The following is a 23,268-nucleotide window of genomic DNA, read 5'->3' as shown; positions in this document are numbered from 1 at the left end:
GTACATCTCTACCTCTGTACATATTCTGTCTTACGCTTCTATAAATGTTAGAAGCTGCAAACAGAATTAAATATTCCAGACCCTGGATAAGCAGTTTTGAAGATGAGGATGAGGAATTTTCTTAACTGAAATAATACAACTAGTACAGTGAATATTATGAAAACGATAATGATGATAATAATAATAATAATAATAATAATAATAATAATAGGGATAATTTTTACAGTTAAATAAAAGTTGAAGTCTTTTCCCCATCATAACGTAATAAACAGATAACGATGATAAAGAAATTTTTTGTGATCACTTGACACTTATTCAGTGTTTACAAACGGCTGAAGACACGCACATCGTCCCCATCTGCGTTGTCTATACACTGCTGTGTTCCCTCGGGCCACGCAGCAAACACATGGCGTCTCTGAGAAGGGAGCCGGCATTATTTATACAACTCTGTAGGTAGCGGTGTGTAAAAATAAGTTCCCCGCTCAGCAATGGAGGAGCTAGGGAGGAAAACGTTCAGACGGCGAGGGAAGGCACGCGGCAGAGTCTTCCTGAGGAGTGAAGGTTTAGACAGAGCACGTGGAGTTGGGTTATCGCGTACTCTGCTCAATGCCCTCTTTTTCCGGTGTGTGGATAATTGTTATTTAAAATGGAGCTCTTATTTAATGTATTGATGATTAGCTAGGAGACAAAGAACAAAATGGAGGCTTGGAAGAGCCTTCAGATGATGTTACAGAACGGTGAGGAAGAAAGTGTAAGGAAAGTATAGGAGAGCTGTAAACAAACACAAGATGCACACAAAATGACACACACACACACGGGTGTAGATAGTCCCCCCGCTGTAATGCAGACCGACTCTGTGCGCGTCCTGAGTGTGAAATTTCACAGGAGTGCGGAGAAGCCTTTCGACACGTTAAAACAGATTAGGAGAGATTTGCACACCTGGAGGGGGAACGGAAAACTGTTCACTTTGCATTTCAACCCACCAGGGGAGGGGGGTGGGGCGGAACCCCCCCAAACAGAGTTGCTGTGCCTCCCCTCTGCTCCTCAGACGCCCCTGTATCCTCCTCAACTCCTCATCCTCCTCCTCATCCTCCTCAACTTGTGCCGCTCGCTGTACTTCTGGACTTTTTACTTCCACCGGAGCGAGGAACAAGTCTTTCTGCGGATCAGCGCTTCTGTCCGTGAGGGAGTGATAACTTATCCGCGCTGGATTCTGTAATCCATACGCTTTATTCTGTATTCAAAAAAGTATTGAGTATAGAGAGTGTAGATTACTGAATATTATTGTAGATTACAGAATCAAATCAACGCTCGTTTGAACTCAGTAACTGATCACATTTATTTTTTCTAACCAAGATAGAGAACGTTAGTTATCCTCAAAGGGAATTGTACGTGTTGCAGCAAAATTCAGATTGAACAAAGAACGCATATAACTTACAAAAACAGACCTAATTACATTCTAAACGCAAATTCCAATCAAATGCCGAAAATAGGACTACCATTCTAGATAAAAAATACATTTAAAATATACACTTTTACTTCGGGGTAAGATATTGCCATTTATATGCCAATTACATTTTAAAAGTGCATTGTGCATTTCCACTCAGAGGAGGAGACTCCTCTCCGGCAGAGAGGGGAGTCTTATCACAGCAGGAGGCTGTCGCGAAGGGCAGGACGGACCTCCAGTCACGGCCCCTACTGCCATGGAGCTGAGGGGCCCCTGACTTAAGACCCTCTGGTCTGACCAGTAAGAGGTGTATGGGGGTGTAGTGTTCATTATGTTCAGCATAGAAGCTATAGAAGCTCCAGAGCGGTACGGATTCAACCCATATCAAATACTGAATGAGGTGATGGCTCTTGAAGTGTGGAAGTATGATTGTGTAAAGGCTGCTTGTGTCTTTGTGTGGTTGGAGGGTGGTGTGAAAAATACATCTGAAATCATAATCAGGGCCTGGCCTTGTGGAGGACTGATCTCTCACTGTGTGATGGACAGAGGTAGGCGGGGAGGGATCTAGACAGACAGACAGACAGGCCATCCAATCAATTAATTTGTGCTGAATGGAGTGATTAGACGTATTGCTTACTAAAGGCCTGTGACAGCCCCAGATGCCAGATTTGGTTATTTTTTGTCATTTGATTTATTTATTGCTGTGATTATTTTAAAAAATTGTAAAATAAATTCCCTCCCCTAGTGTTTAATGTGAAAAGGAACATTCAAATATAAAACAAGAATCCAACAGCCTGTACTTCACTTGCGTGTAATCAGTCTACTACCGAATACGACAAAAAAAGGAATCAAATGTCAGGGTTGAAAAGTTTAAAATCTGCTGGCCTTTAATATAATCTCCACGGTTCAGCAGTCCTGAATGGAGAGCCAAATTCACATGCTGCTCGGCTGATCTGAACATCGTTTTCCGGGTCCGTAAAGAAAACAGCACTCGAGGAATCGTTCGGTTCATTAAAACACCCCCCCCCCCCCCTCGATCTATCATCTCCTGGCAACCTGGCATCGTGTAACCTGTTCCAGTGTTTCCCAACATGTGGGTCGGGCCCCATTTGGGCTCGCTTCATATGCGTTTGCGGTCACATGAGATTTGCTCACTGATTAACGAAGGACGTTTGATGTAACATTTTTGATTAACTTTTCCCTTTTTTTTTAAGGTTTGAAAGGTCTCGTTAAAGGTCATGTATAAACAGACTTCTTAATGACTCGTAGCCACGAGCAAACTACTACGAATCACATCGTTTTGTGCAATGCACATAGGACACATGTTGATGGGGGGAAACAGATGTACCAAACCACTGTGCTGTACTATCCCCTATTTTCTCATAACTCCCTAAAAGACTAGGCTGTTTAAACTGTAGTCTTATTTGCAGAGGCACCACACATTAGTTTAACTAGACGACTGAATATATGAGGTCTTTATTATTGGCACCAGGTATTATTCACATAACTCCAGTGATGCACTCTGGTTTAAGATTCTGTTGGACACACCACCCGTTCTGATCTTTGACCCTGAACTTCTCCCCCCAGATGTCATGCTATGTTCAGGTTGCTAGCTCACGTCAAACCAACCCGTCCCTCACAGGGCAAACATTAGCCTTCCTCTCTGAGCGCTAGCACATATATCCGTAAGCTAACAAATGCTGCAGCGGACAGAGCTAATGTGTGGTGACAGCAGTTGATGCTTAGCCTTTTAGCGTCGCCTCTGCTCATGCCTCTCCTTTAAGCGCAACTTCTGATGCCGCTACGCCTTTTAGCATTGTTTCAGATGATGCTACCCCTTTAAGGATGACCAATGAGATTATTGAAGACAATTATATTGACGACAATTTCATAATTTAGCTGACACTTTTTTACAAAGTTACCTTAGGACTTGTTTTAGATACAAGTTGTTAAGGACAGCAGATGGGGTTTAGGGGGCAGCTTTCGCAGAGTTGTATAGACAAGCCCAAGCCCAGAACCTTTGGGCTGGGGAGTCCTGAGGAGACCCCCCCGCCACCCAGCCTGCTCTGCTCTGACCCCGGACACATTTAGACCCTCTGCTGGCCTGACCCTGAGGGCTCCAGACCCTGTAGCCGTCCCCTCTGGCACGTCTTCACCCCTGGGAGTAATCACAACAACAGCACCCGGATCAGAGCCAAGTAGTGGTGAAACCAAGGCCTTTTGGAGGAGACTCAGAAATGTTGGTACATGTGTCTCGACTCATATGTACTGGACTCATTAGAGTCAGATTAAAAACTGTCTGATCCTAGCGATTCAAGTTCAGTCCAGGTACAGGACAACGGAGCGGGAAACCGATTCCTAGCCCCCGCCATCTTGAGCCAACATGGATCCACGTATCCCTCTTGAGCCAACATTGCCTGCAGAGCCGGGCAGCCATCTTGAAACAACATGGTGCCAACATGGATGTATGGCTCGACATTTGTCCGTCCCGGCTCAAGACGGATTTGTCAAGACGGAGGACTTGCTGAGCGAGGCCGCCGTGGGCCTTGCCCGGGCTCGGTTTCCTAACAGGGTCAGACCGGGGGGTCAGGCAGAGAGAATGGGTCCATTTAGTCGGTGTCCATCACGCGCTAAGCCTCCGCTAAACCCAGCGAGCTGACCTCGGTAATGAAACATCTGCCCCGTTCGGATTTAGGGAAAACTTCTAAAAACACTGACATGGAGTGGATGTGAAGCACTCACAAACAGCCTGACATGTGAGAGAGATCCCTCTACCTCGCCTCCATCTGGGAAGAATCAAACCACGGACCACCGTGAATCAAACAGGACCACCATCCCCTGGTGACAGTCACCAGGGGAAGGTGCCTGTCCAGGGCGGAGGAGCGTCTGAGAGGCGATCTGACACGGCCTGCCACACACGCTGAGTGCAGGGTGGGGGGGGTGGGGGAGGGCGGAGGTCCCTCTTCCAAAACAACACTTAATATTAGGCATTACCATCGTTGAAAGGAATCTGTGTGTGTATGTGTGTGCATGTGTGTGTGTGCGTGCGTGCGTCTGCATGTGCGTGTATGTGCGTGCGTGCGCGTCTGTGCATGTGTGTGCTTGCGTGCCTGCGTGCGCGCCTGTGTGCGTGCGTGCGTCCTAGCGCGTGCCTGCGTGTGTGCTTGTGTGTGTGTGCATGAGCGTGTGTGCGTGCGTCTTAGCGTGCGCCTGTGTGTACGGAATACATTACAAAATGAATCAGAAAATGAGGGTGCCGTGATTGACCATGTTTGCTGCTCCCCACAGAGAAGCCGGGGTCACGCCGGGGTCACAGTTCCAGGCGATGCGGCGCAGTCCTAATAATCACACGCTTCGTCGAGGCTCCCATTCACACAAGGAACACTTGACCCCAGAGTTCACCGGCAGGTCATGGCTTGAATCCCACTGTTATGTGATATTTCTAGACAGTCAGCAAGCGCAGTCGTGCCGCTGAATAAACACTCTCATACGCAACAAGCTCTCGCCGCTGCACTAGAACTCTCCGGGCCGCAGAGTTCGCCCGAGTGGAACTGTGACTGTTGAGTCACACACACACACACACACACACACACACACACACACACACACACACACACACACACACACACACACACACACACACACACACACACACACACACACACACACACACACACACTCACACACACTCACACACACCGCGGGGAGGGAGCAGGAAGGAGGCCAGCAGGCAGTCATGTGGCAGATCAGGCTTCCGGGACTCTGCTGAAGAGAGTCACCAACTCACTCTGAAACTACCCCACACGCGCACAGGCACACCCACACAAGGACATACACACACACACACACACGCACGCATGGACACAAACACACATGCACGGACACATACACACATGCGCATGGAGACACACACACACGCATGGACACACACACATGCATGGACACACACACACACACATGCATGGACACACACACACACACACACACACACACACACACACACACACACACACACACACACACACACACACACACACACACACACACACACACACACACACACACACACACACACACACACACACACCACTTCACCCTTCCCCTCTTTCTCACACCAACTGTTCACGTTTACGATTTAAGTTTGATTTGTATAAATCATTTAACCGAATGTATCGACTGACAGAGAGAACCAATGCGATCAGTACATCTTTATTCTACAGACCAGACTAATTATACAATCAAATTATAGACAAATTACATCAAATCAATCAATTGGAGAAATTAACCTGTCATTCAGTAAAAAGCTGCTCTAAAATCAAGTTCTCAGTTTGGTTTCCATGACATTGGTTCTGCTGTGGGATCGCTTCGTCAGAGATAGTCTGACACAACAAGTTTATGTCACAAGGATATTTACATTGGGCCATAAACTGACTCAGAACGAGAGAGAGACAGAGACAGAGACACAGAGAGAGAGAGAGAGGGCGAGAGACAGAGACAGAGAGAGATAGAGAGACCGAGAGAGAGAGGAAAAAAAGAACGACAGAAAAGACAAAAGCGATAGTGAGAGTGACTAGCATCCAAAACAGACCACATTTCCTGTAAGAAACGTGAGTCAAATTAAAGTTTGGGGGAGGATTTTTGGAGGGTTACACAACTGTCCACGTAAGCTCTGGGATTTAGCGGCTGTTTGGAAATACATTTGAATATATATTTACATATTTACATATGTTAATATTACTAGAAACCACGAGGAATGGTCAGTGGGTGCGGCGCCTGGCGTTTGACGTGTGCTGTGTTTAGACACTCACTGGGGCTAACCGGTTAGCTCCTCACAACAGACTCTTACAACGCACCCCAGCTTCACATTAGCATGCTGCATGGGCATTAGCTGCTCACTTAGCCCCTCGCGCAAGTCCATGCTGACGGACGTATACACAAAGAAGAAGACAAAGGATATGGTTTGAATCAGATCAAGGGATTTAACTAAATGTTTACATTGAATTGTAATTTTGAAATATAACGAGACATTTGATTAAAACAGATTTTGAAAATTAAGGATAACTCTAAAAAAACAAAATCTGGGACACGGAGCTGAACTCAACAGCTGGGAAACCTGCCATGCTACGCTAGGCCCAGCGCTGCGTTGCCGTAGGAATGCACCGACAGAGCTGACAGGAGCAGCTGCACTGGGCCAGAGGTCAAAGGGCAGGCAGTGCGGATCAGCTACTGTTAGCATCAGCTGGGAGAGCATGCGATACCCTGCGTGATACACTGTGTGTGTGTGTGTGTGTGTGTGTGTGTGTGTGTGTGTGTGTGTGTGTGTGTGTGTGTGTGTGTGTGTGTGTGTGTGTGTGGTTAATGCGGAGAGACATCTGAGACAGAAGGAGCATCCTGACACCGAGGCTTCCTGATGTTGCCGTGGATATACGCTCAGGGACAGGAGAGAGAGCGGGAGAACTGTTTCTCACGGCCTCACACGGTTGGTTCAACTACGCTCCGCGAACGTCAGGAGAAAACGTATTGGAAACTTAATCACAGAACTGATGCACCTGTGTGTATTTTCTATTGAGGCGTGTAGCCTGCATATTTTCATCCAAAGGGACTTTCAATTGGACTGCGTTTATACTGCGCTTTGCTAACCAGTGGCCACTCAAAGTGCTTTATAATAGTGCCTCACATTCACCCATTCATGCACACATTCACACATCGATGGCGCTGTCAACCACGCAAGGCGACTCGTCGTGAGCAGTGAGGGTGAGGTGTCTTGCTCAGAAACACCTTGACACTCAGCTAGGGGTGTCACTTGATATCGATTAATGATATAGGTCAACACTCATCTGGGTTATTTGTGTACGTTTGCAAAAAAGTAAAACACGTATTGTCTCCGCTGGGGAGCAACTAGCAACCTTCCAAATACCAGCCAACCGGCTCTACCTCCTGAGCCACATGCCTCACTTTAAAGGAATGTTTACTGGAAACATGTCATTAAGGATCGGCTAGGGGTGAGGGGGTCACCCACCACTCTACTACCTGTAGGCTCTAGGAGGCCTGCAGGTAGGCTGTGGACATTGGGCTGTGTTCAAAAATATATATATATATGTATTTATTGAACGGGCTCACAGACATGAGAGAAAGAGGCACAGCAAAGGGCTGAGTGAGAGAACGTCGACGTGTGGCGTCCGAGGTCAGCAGGTTAGGAATCAAACCTTCATCGCTACAGGATCCATGCCAGCCTACATGGTTGGCCCACTAGCAGGGTGAGGCGCTGTGCGGCTGTGAATAGACTCCTTCGGCTTTAACTGAGAACCGTCTCAGTAATAATCAACAACAGCAGCAGCAGCAGCAGCGACCCTGACCCCGACAGAGCTGCCGTTAAACCTCAGAGCTCCAGCGCTTGTACATGAGGTAACCCACCGCTCAGGTGGACATTAATGTTTCACCACATGTTGGGAAAAGCTTTCAGATACCTTCATATAGGTACGCAGGCCCCCTCTCCGGGCGACTCCTCCAACATCAGCACTTATTCTATATTTTATTTAGGGGATAGTTACAGAGCAGCGGCGAGCTGTGGTCAGGAGCTCCGAGTAGAACACGTGTGTGTCTCTTGAGGTGTGTGTAGTGGGGCGTGACTCCGCCTGTACCTGTCTAGCGCCGTGTGTGAACCCCCGGTGACCCTTGTGTTTCTACCACAGAACAGAGGCCTTCAGAATCGCTTGGCAGAATCTTGTGAAAGTTCAAAGGTCACCCAGATGTTCCTCTGAATCACTGCGGAGACGTCTGCGGAGGGGAGGAGCGAGCTCAGCAGACGGGCTGCTGTCTGGGTTCCTAGAGATCTCTCGGAGGAACGGGGCCGTTTGTACACTGCAGAGGGCAGCGGTCAGGCCTGCGTGTGGCTGACCTGACGTGAACTCCTCTCCTCTTTAAAAGGGAACTGGGGTTTGAGGACGCTTTAGACGTGGGCTCGATCTCTCTCTCACACTGAGAGTTGAGTAATAAAAAGCATATTAGATCTTTTTTTCCACAGTTGTTTAACCGTCTAACCACCACATGCTGATTTACCATTACAAAACTAAATGTCTATTTTTTTTTATTTGAGTTACAATTATTCTCACAATACACTGCAAATAATGTGTGTGCTTAAATTACGTCTAAAAACATTTCACACCATTTTAGACTAAATAATAACTGCCATTCCTGTTTAAACCAACAATATGCTTTCCATTTCAAAAACTACAAGTTTAGTTTAAAAGTAGATCTGACTGCCTACCATGAAAACCGACATAAAATAAATGCTGTAAATTATCAATTAAAAATTTTAACGACTAGTACATTATGAACACACACACACACACACACACACACACAGTCTGTCTGTCCCAAGTTATGTCTGTGTCACTACTACTGTCTGTCTGTCATTATACTGTATCTGTCTCTGTCACTACATCCTAAGGAAGTAGCATTGTCAAAGATTACCACACCATTATCGACGCACAATATGAACGTAGTGATTGTCCCGCTATGAACAGAAATAGTAAACAAAACAGAAACAGGATTCACTGAAGCGTGACAAAACAAGCAACAGTCAAACCCACGACACACTGTGTTTAAGATACGCAGCGCACTTCAGATCCACAGATCCACGCAGCGCGAACAAGACGACAACATTTGGTTTATCTCAAGTGCGTGTCATGAAAAGCAGACGCGGTTTTAAAAAAATAAATAAAACAATAAATTAACAATCCATTACACGCTATGAAAAAAACACGCCCCGACATCCCAGAATAGCTCGGCAGACATTCGAGTTACTGGCGGAGGGGAAGGCGCCCTGCGTTCCCAGTCTTCATCACAGATAAAAACCCTAACGGCTGGAGATGTTTTAATATCTCCAAGGAGAAGTGATCTCTACGGTGGCAGCCAGGCCCTTGGAGCCTTCGGATCCAAACATCATTGGTTCGCTTTTTTATATTCCTGTCCTACATTCCTTGTGTGTCAAATAATTTAGCGAAGTGCCCAAGGCCCTCAACGTTTTGAAGTTGTTCTTAATGTCACTTGATATCGATTAATGATATAGGTCAACACTCATCGGGGTTATTAATGTACGTTTGCACAAAAGTAAAACACGTATTGTCTCTGGCAGGAAACCTCATTCTGCTGTTTTACATGTCAAGCGTTTCCTTTCTTTGGATTAGAAACCCGTTTGTCACGCTTTAAACTTCTGCTACAAACGTCTTTTCTGCCACCATTTTGGAGACGGCAGTTTGTGGCAGGGAGGTCATCCCAGTTAACCCCTGACAATAAACTAAACTATACATTAATTATATATAATTTACACTTAAGTAAACTTGCCAAACAATGTCGTCCAACATACGAGCCGTTTTAGGTCAGGAAAGTGGAGCGCGACCAACATGAACACAGAAAGAACACGCTAACCCCTCACAGGAAGGGCTAGCTGTCTGGGCTAGCTATACGGGTAAGGGCTAGCTGTATGGGCTAGCAGTACCTGTACTGTTATGGGCTTGTATGGTTGCATGGGCTAACTGTCTGGGATAGCTGTCTTGGCTAGTTGTCTTGGCTAGCTGTCTAGGCTAGCTATACGGGTCTGGGTTAGCTGTATGGGCTAGCTGTCCGGGCTAGCTTTCGGGGTCTGGGTTAGCTGAATGGGCTAACTGTCCGGGATTGCTATCTGGGTCTGGGTTAGCTGAATGGGCTAACTGTCCGGGCTTGCTATCTGGGTCTGGGTTAGCTGTCCATGCTAGCTATACGGGTCTTGGTAAGCTGTATGAGACAGCTGTCTACGCTAGGCGTCTGGGTCTGGGTAAGCTTGATGGGCTAGCTATACGGGCTAGCGGTCTAGGTCCGTGTTAGCTGTATGTGTTAGCAGCACCTGTGCTGGTCTGGGCTTGTATGGTTGCATGGGCTAACTGTCTGGGCTAGCTATGTGGGTCTGGGTTAGCTGTATGGGCTACATGTCTGGGTCCGGGTTAGCTGTATGTGCCATCAGTACCTGTGCCAGCCGGGGCTTGTAGGGCGAGCTGCTCTCCAGGTCGGCCAGGATGCTGGTGAGAGAGTCGATCTCCGCGTCCAGGCTGGAGCGCCTCTCCTCCAGGGTCTTCTCCGGCCCCTTCATCTGACACACACACACACACACACACACACACACACACACACACACACACACACACACACACACACACACACACACACACACACACACACACACACACACACACACACACACACACACACACACAGAGAGAGAGAAGAGGAGAGCTGTGAGTGGGGGGAGGCGAGGGAACCCCTGTCTTCACAGGCCGACCGGGCAGAGTCAGGTCAGGTCAGAGTCTGTTTTATTAGCACAGCCCTTGATCACAGTCTCAAAGGGCTTCAAAAAGCCACATTATACGAACCCCGCTGACCCTAAGCTCTCTAAAGGACGAGGAGAAACTCCCTCGACGCAGAGTGGAGGAGCCTTGAGGAGGAGGAGAGAGACATGGTCTACCAGGGTCCGGGTAGGAGGGCGGGCATTCAGTGGTCGCATAAACAAGCAAACCAGAGTTTAAAGGACAATTCCGGTATTTTGAACATTGAGGCCCCGTTCTGGTTTGTCTAGGATGAAATAGAGTGGTTGACACCAAGATTTTAACTATTGGTCCTGTCTCGGGTATTGGGCTCATTTAGAATCGCCCCTGCCTGCTTCAGAGTGACTGGCTACGGGCATTCACAAACCTGTCCTTAAAACAACCCTTAACGTTTGTTTTCAGAAATGTGCAACTCAATGAGTGGTTAGTGGTGTTCGTTGATGTTCAAAGTATCGTAGCGATACTTGATTTGATACAGTTTTTGTCATGTTTTATTTGGCATTTTGTAAATCCATTGATTTCTGTTGGAAGACTCATTGCTCGTTGACCGGAAACTGAAAGGGTAGCAAGATCTGATTGGATCTATCAGGATTCTATTGGTGGTAGAAGGAGGGGTTACTGAAGCAGTGAGTTTCAAAGCAGTTTACAAGACACTTCCCCTCACTGTATTAACAGGATCTACTGCACATTGTTTATTAAGTCTTTCCCTCACTGTACACATTGTTTCCTCATACCTCCAGTGTGACCTCAAAGTCCGGTTGGAAAGCCCCTGAGCTCTGAGCGTGAGTCTCGCACGGCCTGGAAGGAAATCGAACTATTCTGTTGCGACGCTCTGCTCCACTGTGCTCGGTATCACTGCAGATCACCCTGCCTGGAGTACAGAATTCGTTCCCATTCAGACCCGGATCTCACACCCGTTTCAAACAAAGAGTGTCGACCAAAAATGTATTTCCGATTATTATATCAGATATTATATTTTTTGCATAAATTAAAAAAAATGAAAAGGGGGATATCATGCCCCTTTTTTATCAGATGAATAATGCAGGAATGATGTAATATCATCCATCATCCATCATCTATCATAACATCGGTAGCGTCTGACGGCCTCACAAACATAAGCCTCATTTTATCATTTCCAAATGGGGCATGAAACACTAACTTAAATAAAAAAGGTACAACAAAAAAAAAGGGTCTAAATCAGAGCACACAGAGCCCGTTGCACACACGCACAAAGTGTGCAGCAACACAGCAGCAATAAAATGATTGCTAGCGACACAAGGGTCTTCTTCTTCAGCTTTTTTTTCTCTTCTCCTCTCGCTTTCTCAACTCCCCAAAAAATTGCAAGGAATTTCTCTTACGGGGAGGGAGCGGTATTTTTAGTCCGCCGAACTATGCTGCAACTGCGAGAGACTGTGTGTGAATGCCTGAGGGGGATTTTGAGCAAGCTGGATCAGTGACTGCTGCTTATTCTAATGTTATGTGTTTGGATTACCTGTCACAAGGCATTACAGGCAGCGCTCGCCTCCGACTTCTGCACGGCGGGCCCAGTCTCGACATCTGAGGCAATCACGCGCAGGGGTAAACAAAGCCAACCACTAATGGCTCATATCAGCGGCAAGGAAAACACGCAAAGTCTTTTAACAGTGATAACAACAAGGATGAAAGGGAGAGGGGGAGAGGGGGCGAGTGAACGGAGAGAGAGAGAGAGAACTCTCGTGTTTTGATTCATTAGAAATCTGTCATCCAGGTTTTCATAACCTCGACAACAGCCATGGATATAGAAATATATACGATAAATACTTTTGAAGATTTTCTTTTGCGATGTAGTAGCCGTGTATTGACATCTGCCCCTCGAACCCTCACACTCGGCATACACGCTGGCCAAGGAACGAAGCGCTGTCTGTCTTTAGGAGGGGCTGATTTATTCATTCGGTGAAAGTAATCTCTTTCTGAGAGCACAAGGACGGCCACGCCAAAGACAGCGAAGGTTGGGGTCGGAGCTCCTGTCACGGAACGGTACAATCGCAGCACTTTGAAACCGCGTGCGGGTGGGACACATAATTAAGATACCAAAGACTTATTAAGAAATTAAGACGGAATCCCAGGGCGGCCGAGAGCCAAAAGGAGCCGGCAATGAAAGGGAACATCAAAGAACGCTCGCAAGTAATGAGACACTTTCCGTGATCCAAGTTTCAAACTTCTACGGACAGACTCGGCTAATAGATGTCAGATAAAGGGTATGGGCGCCACAGGCCTTCGGTGTTGTTGTGAGGCGAACCTGAGCCAAATGATGTTGTTTGCTGGCCCGCTTGGCATCTCCGCAGCTGCGAGGCATCCCCGGAACCAGGGATGGCTCTCTCGTGTTCCTTCTCAAGGTTTCCGACTCTTCCAACTGTGCTTTTGGGGAATTTTTCTTTCTTCCCTTTGGAGAGCGTTCATCTAACGCGGGCCTGTGAAGGCTTCCCAGACTGAAGCTGTGATTAAAGGCTGAGGGAGACGGAGAGACGCTGGAGTCTCTCTCTCTCTCTCTCTCTCTCTCTCGCTACACCTTAGACAAACAGCATCTGTGTGTCTGAGTCCATCAGCGTATTATTATTTCTAAGAAAATCACAGCTCCGCATTTAGCCCACCCGAGAGCAGAGAGAAACGTCTTCATGCCGACAACATTATGACATTATGTGTTTATTTCATAGCACTCAAACACAAAGGCCATTCTTCTAGAGGCAGGAAGTACAGAATGTAATAAACAATCATTAAAAAAGGGAATTTGTTCTTTATGTTTATTTAATTGTTATGAATATAATTGATTTGTGATTTACAGTTTTTTACAGTATTTACAGTACACTGTTTAGAACGTTTGAATTACATTAACGCTGTTATGAATGTGTTAATTAAAGTCACAACATAATGAATGCATTCATCTGAGGTCCCCCCTTTAGGACTGTATTAATTGAGTTCACAGTTATGAACGTGAGGGTTAGACCATTATTAATGTATCGAGCACAATTATGAATATGTGAATGAAAGATACATCATTATGAACGTGTGAACCACAGTTACACTGTCAGGACTTTGTGAAGGAAAATCGTTACCGTTATGCATGTCATCATTGACGTGGTGTTGTGAGGTTGTGAAGGGGTGAATGACCAACCTGGGGCTCGTAGGACGCCATGGGGGGAGGGGGGGGGAAGAAGCCCAGCGAGGGCAGGCCGCTCCCATCTCTGGTCGGCGGAGGAGGAGGGGGCAGGAAGTCTGCACACACACACACACACACACACACACACACACACACACACACACACACACACACACACACACACACACACACACACACACACACACACACACACACACACACACACACACACACACACACAAGAAGAAGACACACAGAACAGTTAATATTTTTTGCAATCACACGATGAAACAACAATAAACGTGTAAGGGTCACACTTGCGTTCGCGGTTTCGACCGAGCGTTAAGATTCACTCTTTTCTCAGTCCATTTGACGGATTTAAGCTCAGATTCAGAAGGTTGCGTGTGTGTGTGTAATGAAGCCACGACCCCCACCCCGAGAGGGGAGAGAGAAGACCCCACTCTTACAGTCTTACCGCTGCACACCGACGCACTGACACAATTACAGCAATTTGCTAATCGGACTCCAGTAATCTGTGTTCAGATTCCCCACCGAGAGCCTGAACACGCAGACTAGTGTTACGGGCCGCGTACGAGCCGCTGTTTGTTCTGCCAGGAGGAGAAGGAACACATTCACGCCACTAAACCCCTCGCTAATCCAAGGATAGCATCTTGCCACATGTTTCCCACCGATACGGAGCGACTGGCCAAATTAGATTCAGCGGTTGGCTCCTCTCCTCCGCCGGCCCTCAGATTGAATCATTTGACCGTGTACTTCTTAAGAAGCCAAGCAGACATGAGCTTTGCAAATTAAGAGCCCTATTTCTTTCTTTTTTTTCTGCGGCCGCTCCTCCATGAGTCGTAGCGGGAATTGGTTCCAACGCGCCGACACTTTGATGAGTTCTGTTCAGAAATTCTATTTGCTTTCCCCGCTCGCTTTTCATCGGCTTTCGTTGGAGCTTAATTGATGTCATCATTGTAGTTTATCCAAGTTTGTTTACTAAATTAATGAGGGAGGGATGTTTGGATGACTCAAGACATAAGCTGATTGGGGAGGGGGGGGAGAGATGGGGAGACAGGTGTTCTCAGAGAGTATGGTTACTTTGTGTAATGACCTCATGACCCCCCGCAGGAGAAACGTCTCCTCCATCACTCTCTGAGGAGGAGGGACCTTGTTTTGTTTTAGGTATCGTCTCTCTGCCCTGCACCCTGTCCTCTCCCCTTCACCCACTCTTCACTTCCCCTGCAGTATCTCCTCCCTCCTCACCTCTTCTCTCTCCCAAACTCTTTCCTTCCCCCACCATCTCCTCTCCCCCTCATTTCTCAATCCTCCCATCTCCTCCTTCCCCTGTCTCTCTTCCTCCTCTCCCTCCTCCTCCTCCTTCTCCTCCTCCTCCCTCCTCTCTCCTCCTCCCTTCCTCAACATATTGGCCGAAATTAGAGTAAATCATTAATCCCCGGCATAAGACAAAATTAAGAACATGGAGTTTCATGTTTCCACGCCTCTGACATCACAGCCGTGTTCAGACTCAAACTTTCATGGACGGGTATTTTATGTTTTATTGAGTCGGCCGTGTCGTCAGGTTTGAGGACCAGCGGGGGCCAGGCAGGGGGGTGGGGGGGTTAGAGGTTTATATCTGGAAAGGTAAGCTGCTTAGAAGACAAGCAGCGTCTGCCCCGAATCAAACATCTGTGTGATGATTCAATCATTTGGTCGGAGCAGAGACACCGCAGGGCTTCAGTGAGCCGGGGTTCAATAGTTCTGCTGGGTTAGGATGTCTTCTCTTAGTTTATGTTGGGTGAGGTGAGCTTATGTTGACTAGGTTAGATGAGGTCGAGTTAGGCTAGGTTACCTTATGTTGACTTGAATTAGGTAGAGTTTTGGTTTGGTTAGGTTATTATAGGTTAGCCTAGGTTGAGTTAGGTTAGGTTTTGCTATGCTTGATTAGATTAGGTTGAGTAAGGTTAGGTTATGTTTGGTTAGATTAACTCGAGTGAGGCTAGTTTATGTTTGTTTAGATTAGGTTCAATTAGGTTGGTTTACATTTGTTTAGATTAGGTTACATGGTGCGGTCGGATATTTATTAACATGACTCGTAGAAAGCACAGATGAAGACAAAAATATGAATAATTAAAACGCAAAAACAAACACTTCCAAGGACAGTGTGCAGAGCTTTCCAAACATCGGACTGGGTTCCAAAAGCTGAACAAGCCCGGAGGAGGGAGAGATCTGAGGAATGTGATGGAGGGGGTGTTAGCCAATGAGATCACACGTGCATGACATCGTCAACCCAGACTCAACTCAATGATCGCCATGGCAATCAGACTCCCAATCTAAGGCTACCCCAACCTGTAACGATAGTTAGGATTGTATACGTTAGGCGTATAAGTGATGTTGTACCTGTTAACCTGTTGTACCTCCATCCAGACTATGTCTGGATGGAGAATACTTTAGATTGTGACTCAATACAGTCAGTGTTCAAAACTGACAGTCAATTATAATTTCCTCAGACTTGGTGTCTAGTTGTTGTAAATAGAGCAACACAAGCCCACACTATGGATTTCAAATGTTAAACATACGGAGCAGAGTTGTGTATCTCACACCAGTATGAAACTACCAGTCAATCATATCAGACGCATTCATCCAAAGGGGCTTCAGTGAACTCTGATAGAATGCATGTCTTCAGGGGGCAGCTAGGAGTTAGGAGTTGTGGAATCCATACTCTACTACAGCTATTAGTAGCTCTGCCACAAGTCGACAAGAATAAAATTAAGTTTCAAAATCTCACTTATCGTTCTAAATGACAAAAAAATATGGCAATAACATCCACACAAACAAAAAAAAAAGAAGTATGTCAGTCCTTTCTATTTTGATTTCAAATTTATAATCAGGCCGATATGAATTAGCGTCACATCCAGCCGGCGGCCGCCGCGCGCGCCGAGGGCAACAGGCGGACGTCAACAATCTCCGCATGCGGTCAGCGCGAGCGAGGCTCTGGGGCGCCGCGTTACGTCACCGCGTCACGTCCCGCTAGCAGTGGGAGCTAGCGCCAGCGCTAACGCTCTGTGTGCCGTGAACGTGGCCGCCTCCATTTGCGACCAGCGGCGTAAGACGCGTCAGGGGCTCCCGGCGAGCAGAGCGCTAATGAGGCGGAGCGGCTGGAACATCGCCTTAATGCGACAATTTACCCCCTTGTCTTTATTGAGCAATTAGCCGTAAGTAGCCACCACGCCAGGCAGGCATCCTAATCAGTGATTAGGCTGGTTGGAGAGGCAGTGAGGAGAGGCGTCAGGCCCGCTCTCCGAAGCTGAAGGACGGAGTGTTAGAGAACATTAAATATTATTTTGTTGCTTTGTCTTTAAAAACATCCTCTTTTTCTTTTTTGATTACGTGTTTTAACACCTGCAATGCATTTACTTTTCAAGCGACGATTGGCTTGGAGATGCCATGATGGGAGTCGTATAGGCGAGGACATATATGATAATATACATTAACATTCGGTTTGTGCGATTTAATCCCCTCTCTGTGAAACGTTACGTTGTGTTTGATGCAGAGTGAAGTATAATCGCGTCCTAGTTTAAGAGTGACCAAAAAACAACACTTAACGCAAAGAGAATAGTTAGTGGCAGCTTTTGAGATTTAAAAAGGAGTCGTTACCTTATAGGAACATATGCTTGATGCAACATCTGATGCACGAAAACATTGCTCATTAAGGACTCCCCCTGTCCTCTGAAGAGTAGTTTATGAGGATTAGAAGACACTAAAAAGAGGGTGTGTTTGCGTGTGTGTTTGCTCTTAAGTCACAACATATGGCTCTACTTACACACTTCACATTTCCACAGTTTAATCTGAGTGATACAATACACATTGCCCCCACTATAATCTGTATTACAAGAATGTAAAAGCATCTCCCATATGGTCCATAAGTCTTCAAAGCGCCTCCCAAACTATGACTCCGTGGAGAGACTTATTCAGACATGACAAGATGGACACCGCAGATCCATAGCTTCATAGACCCCTGCTTCCACTACTTTCACTACACGTGTGTGTGCGCCACGCCTAAGCACGTCAAGAGCGAGGTAAATGGAATTGGATGAAGAGTTACAGAAATAAACTTGTTGTGTCAGGTGTGTGTCTCTGCATGTAAATCTGTTAAATCTGTGTGTGTGTGTTTGCATGTATCTTTGCATTTGTGTGTGCATCTGTACATGTGTTTATCTGTGTGTGTGTGTGTGTGTGTGTGCGTATCTAAGTGTTTATCTGTGCATGTGCGTCACTGTTATTTAGTCCGTCCAGCAGAAGCATGTGACGGTGAATTCAGATACAGGGCAGAGGGTCATTAGGGCCAAGCAGGGCTTAGAGCACCCATACATTTTGGCCGTGAACTCCCGCCACTGCACCGACTAGGCCCTCTCGTGTGTGTGTGTGTGTGTGTGTGTGTGTGTGTGTGTGTGTGTGTGTGTGTGTGTGTGTGTGTGTGTGTGTGTGTGTGTGTGTGTGTGTGTGTGTGTGTGTGTGTGAGAAACGTAACGTGTTGTTTACCCCACGCACCACAAGACCTAACACGCCGACAATCTATAGTCGGTGTGTTAATAGTTTGTGTATTTTAAACTCGCAAACGGCCGACCTAGCTCACCTACGGGGTGCCACTGCGTCTCCAGTGAGCACCTTCAAACCGGTCAAGCGCCAGACTTGGAGGAATGTCGCCTTGTTTGCCGTTTGAACCCGACACCGCCCCGTCCCTTCATCAGGAATCCTCGCGGTTGACGTTTACTCTCAAGGTAATTTTAGATATCGTCAAGCATGGGGAATTTGACCCGGGCTGCACAGACTCATCGTACATGTATTTGCATAGTATTGACATCTGTGGTGAAAAAAATCTGTGGTGAGCGACGCAAATCATTGATGCATCTTAAAATCATAATTATTGCCTACGACGTCACTTACAAATCATTTGATAGTATTCAAATAACTCTTAAAGAGAGCCTTCCGATTATTGGTACGTATTTTGCCACCCTGAAACGACATGTCTGCCCTCATGCCTCAGAGCAAGGGGTGTGCACGTGAGGTGTAGGTGTGTGCACGTGAAGTGTAGGTGTGTGTGCACGTGAAGTGTAGGTGTGTGTGCACGTGAGGTGTAGGTGTGTGCACGTGAGGGGGGCGGGCGTGAGGGTGTGCGTGTCACGCGACAAGAGCCAGGAGGTGCAGACGGTGAACCCGGGAACACGACCTCACCTGCCAATTAAAACGCACGGTGCAGTGGCCCGATGACAACACTATGTCCTCGGGATAGCAACGCCGGGGACTTCCTCAAACCCCGCCTGCAAAGGAAAACCTCAACCGACTCAAACCCGCGCACTCTGAAGAAGAGAGGCTCAAACCCCGCGATTGAGAAAGCATAAAATAAGTGCACTTTGTTCGCCTCCACGCGCAACGCGCTTGTAATCCCTGGCAGACGAGAGGAGAATGACTTAAGTATTTCAGGGCCTTGGTGTCATCGGCAGTGTTCCCTTTGTGTGTTTTATCTCTAAACAGCTCGGCTGCGTGCTGCTGCGACGTGACGCATTGTTTTGACATAATTACGGCGTGGCTCCAGCCCCGTCGTCCTGCGCGTCGCGGGGTAATTACGGGAGATATGTGGAGGCAGGCGCGGAGGCACCGCCTTGCTCGGACGGCTTTGAGGTCTTCGGAGATCGGGTTGCAGGGAGAAGTGTGAAAAAAGCGGGCGAAAAAAGCGTGGGCGAACGGGGCTGGCAAGCAAATCGGGGTTCTGGTGGGACGCTCGGACGCTGGAGTGGATTTACACAGAGTAAAAAGGAGGGATTATATTCTGTGAAATAAAAAATGAGACAAAAAGGGACAGAGTGCCAAGAGGTGAAACGGTTTTAGGGAATAATCAGTTCCTACAAACGTGACTTGTGGAAGGAACAAAGCCGGCCCGCGCGTGTGTGTAGTAGTACCTTGAGAGATCCTCGTGTAAATCAGTAACTCAGCCGGTGGATGATGCAAGACTGAGGGGGGAGGGCGGGGTAGGAGGGGGAAGAGAACCGGGAGGAGACCCTCCTCTTGCCCGGCAGAAAAGGAGCTGGAGACCAGGTGGAAGGTAAGGTGAGCAGTGTTGCCAGATTGGGCCAGATTTCCCGCCCAATCTGGCAACACTGAAGGTAAGAGGGAGGGAAGGGGGGAGGGAGGTGATAGGAGAGGGGAGAGGGGACAGGAGGGAGGTGGAGGGGAGACAGGGGAGTGCTAAAGGGAGTAGAGAGGGAGGTGGTGAGAGCGCCAGGGGGAGGAGGTGAGAGGAGGAGGATCAGGTCCTGCAACCAGAGGTCCGGTGAGGTGTCTCCATGCCTGAAGACTTCCCCGTTGCTACGGTGATATCGGATGACAGCAGACATAAATAAAGTAGTGACAAACCTGTGTGTTCAGATATGTATACCTCAGGTCTGCTGCTCTGCTTTGAGTGTGTGTGTGTGTGTGTTCCTGAGGGCGTATTTGATTGCATGTGTATGTGGGTGGGTGTGTATGTGTGCTTGTGCGTATGTTTGCCTGTGCATGTTTGCCTGTGCGTGTGCACATGTGCCTGTGTTAGTATGTTTGCCTGTGCGTGTGCGCATGTGCCTGTATGTGTGTGTGCCCACCACTACCCTCGGGCCGGGTCGGGCCGGGCCTTTGATCAAGCGTTGTTGATTGTTGTGTTTTTTTTTTTCGTAACCTCTTCTTTAAGTTCTACCTTAACATTTTGCATGTTTCCCGAAACATTCTTTGCTACGAATCTCTTTCGTACGTCTTTCGTTGGTAAGGTTGGTCTGAAGCGCTCGTAGAACCTTCTTAGCTCTACCGTAGTGATGTTTCAGCTCCTGCAGTCTCTGCCACTTTAGGCTACAGTAACCGTTAGAAATCCCTGTTGCGCATGTTCATTCCAAGATCGCATCCGTAGTCAATTGAAGCCAAATGAAATGGCATGTTTGAATTAAGGATATTGTCTCGGCTGTTATTTTGGGCCGTGGTTACAGCAGGCAAGGACAGCTCGACTCGCTTCCAATAATTTCAAAAACTCTGAACTTCAAAAAATTATTTCATTTATTTTACAATTCAAAAATGAACAAAACTGTCTTCTAAATTAAGGAAATGATACTGGGAAATGAATAAACCATTATAAGCAACGAGTGAACTTAATAAGCGATCAAAATACTTTTTGCAACTACCGCCTCTTTCCCTTGACATTTAGTTTTCACCTTAAATTTGCGACAGATGTAATTAAGGCAACCTGGTCTCACAGGAATCCGTGAAATGAGTCGGTCTACGTCCCGTTTACAAAAAATAATGCCCATAAAAGGTTCGAATATTAAGGGCTGCCTAATATTTGTTTGAATATTATATATTTTTTTAATATTCGAATAACGAAGTATATATATCGAAGATAAATAACGAAGAGTCAAAGCCCTAGTCCATACCACACAGGTAAACAGTGTTATCTCGTTCCACTGCTGGCTTTTTTTGTCGTAAGCTTTGGAAAATGCCTGCGGAAGCGATGTCTGATGCAGAGACAGCTTCACGCTACCAGCGTCTGTCTCGTACGGTGTGGAATGAGAGCTTGTGAAGGGATGCAGACTGCCTGAGAAGGCAGTATCGCTGTCAAATCTGTCCCTGAGAAAAGTAACGTTGCGCCGAATTGAAAAAGGAACTACGTTTCGTTAGTATTTTCCCATATATACCATATTTTCAGTAGTTACGTGTAACTTGACTTTTTACATGAACAAGTAGTTACCTAACGCGTTACACACAACACTGTCTACCGGTCACACCGGTGTCATGGAATCGTCAAAACCCGTACCGTAGAGCAAATTCACACCGGTGTACTTTCTATACCTTTTATACCGTACACCCCTACGTCAGAAATATTTAAAAAATTGTCGGGTTGAAATCAGGCTCGGGCTCATAATTACAGTTAATGTGTCGGGCCGGGCCGAGCTCGGACAGAACGTGCACGGGCTCGGGTAGGGTCGGGCTTGATTTTCTGGGCCCGATCTAAGCTCTAGTGCATGTGTGCTTGTGCCTCTTTGTGTGCGTGCTTGTGCCTGTGTTTGTGCGTGTTTTTGTGCACATGTGCCTTTGTATGTGGGTGTGCGCTTGTGCCTGTGTGTCTGTGTATGCTTGCCTGTGCCTGTGCCTGTGTGTGCCTGTGTGTGCGTCTCTTCCTGTGAGAGCACCTTGTGGGGACTCGAGCAGACGGAGGACGCGGTGGCCGGGCAGACAGATAAAAACAGCTCCACACTTCTGCAGCGCTCCGGGCCAACAATAAGCGCGTGGTTCCGGGAAGCATTAGTGGAGAAAGTTGTAATAAAACAGCTTAAAACGCATCACTGAGCGCATGCTAAAAACAAACTGAGTGCTAGGGTCCAAGGCTAACTCCAAAATCTTCTTAATCCGGTCGCCACATAGAACGATATGTCGCTTTCAAGCATCGCAAGCAACTCGTTTTGTGACTCATACAGAATAAAATGTAAGGAGTCTGACCACTTTTGGATCCAAACGTCAGACGATGATTTATGATCTCAGTTGATTACCATTTTAGAAATAGTGAAACCGCATATTAGCAAATTCCAAGGAACTTTCTTAGTAAGAGCGCTAAACAAGAAGCCCATTGTGAGAGACGGAGAGTTAGCATTCCACCTGAAGAGGATTCACATTCCTTCAGAGAGGAAGTCGAACGTGCTCACGGTCAGTAGATGATGAATCACACACTCATTTAGCGGCCTAACTGTTAGTGTCATTATTGATGTTGCATGGTTATTATGATCATAATCACAAGCCTTATTGTTTTAAAAATTTAAAAAAGATATGATCATCATTATCATGGCTATTGTTATTTATAAATCTGCATAATCCTTATAAGTATGAAAGTTATTGTCAATATTTGGGTTATTAAAATACATATACACGCATTATAAACATATACACAGTTAAAATGCATACAAATGTACACATAACATGTGTGACACATACCGTATGTAAACCCCCAACACACACACACACACACACCCTGACCTGGTTCTGACGTCCAGCAGGAAGCCATCGGCTCTGTGTCCTCAATCTGATCCTCTGTCAGGGATTTAGGAGGGAAAGTTCTCCTCTCTCACTTGTTCCTGCTGAGTTTTGATTTTTTAATCAGGGACAGCCCCTCGACCCCACTCCCACAGAGGGGACCCGTAAACCTCCAACACCCCCACCCTCTATCCAGCATGTTAACAAGACCCCTGGCTGGGGCCCCCCGGAGCCTCGTGCCAGACTCTCTTGTTCCTAATATTTTTTAATGCTAATCCTTA

At 46.9% G+C, this 23,268-nt stretch overlaps 1 protein-coding gene across 2 annotated transcripts in view; it reads right to left on the bottom strand.

Moving 5' to 3' along the window:
- lpp (LIM domain containing preferred translocation partner in lipoma) overlaps nt 1–23,268 on the bottom strand; it is a 116,076-nt gene that overhangs the window by 50,411 nt on the left and 42,397 nt on the right. For both annotated transcript variants that reach the window (XM_084473202.1, XM_084473203.1), the window contains 2 exons: nt 13,958–14,058; nt 10,452–10,574 (listed from right to left, as the gene is read on the bottom strand). In XM_084473202.1, coding sequence (XP_084329328.1) covers nt 10,452–10,574; nt 13,958–14,058 — 224 coding nt within the window. The remainder of the gene's footprint in view (nt 1–10,451; nt 10,575–13,957; nt 14,059–23,268) is intronic.

This window comes from Micromesistius poutassou (assembly GCF_964030765.1).
Source record: "Micromesistius poutassou genome assembly, chromosome: 9".
NCBI classification, from domain to species: domain Eukaryota; kingdom Metazoa; phylum Chordata; class Actinopteri; order Gadiformes; family Gadidae; genus Micromesistius; species Micromesistius poutassou.
This window is presented reverse-complemented; position numbering and strand designations above follow the sequence as displayed.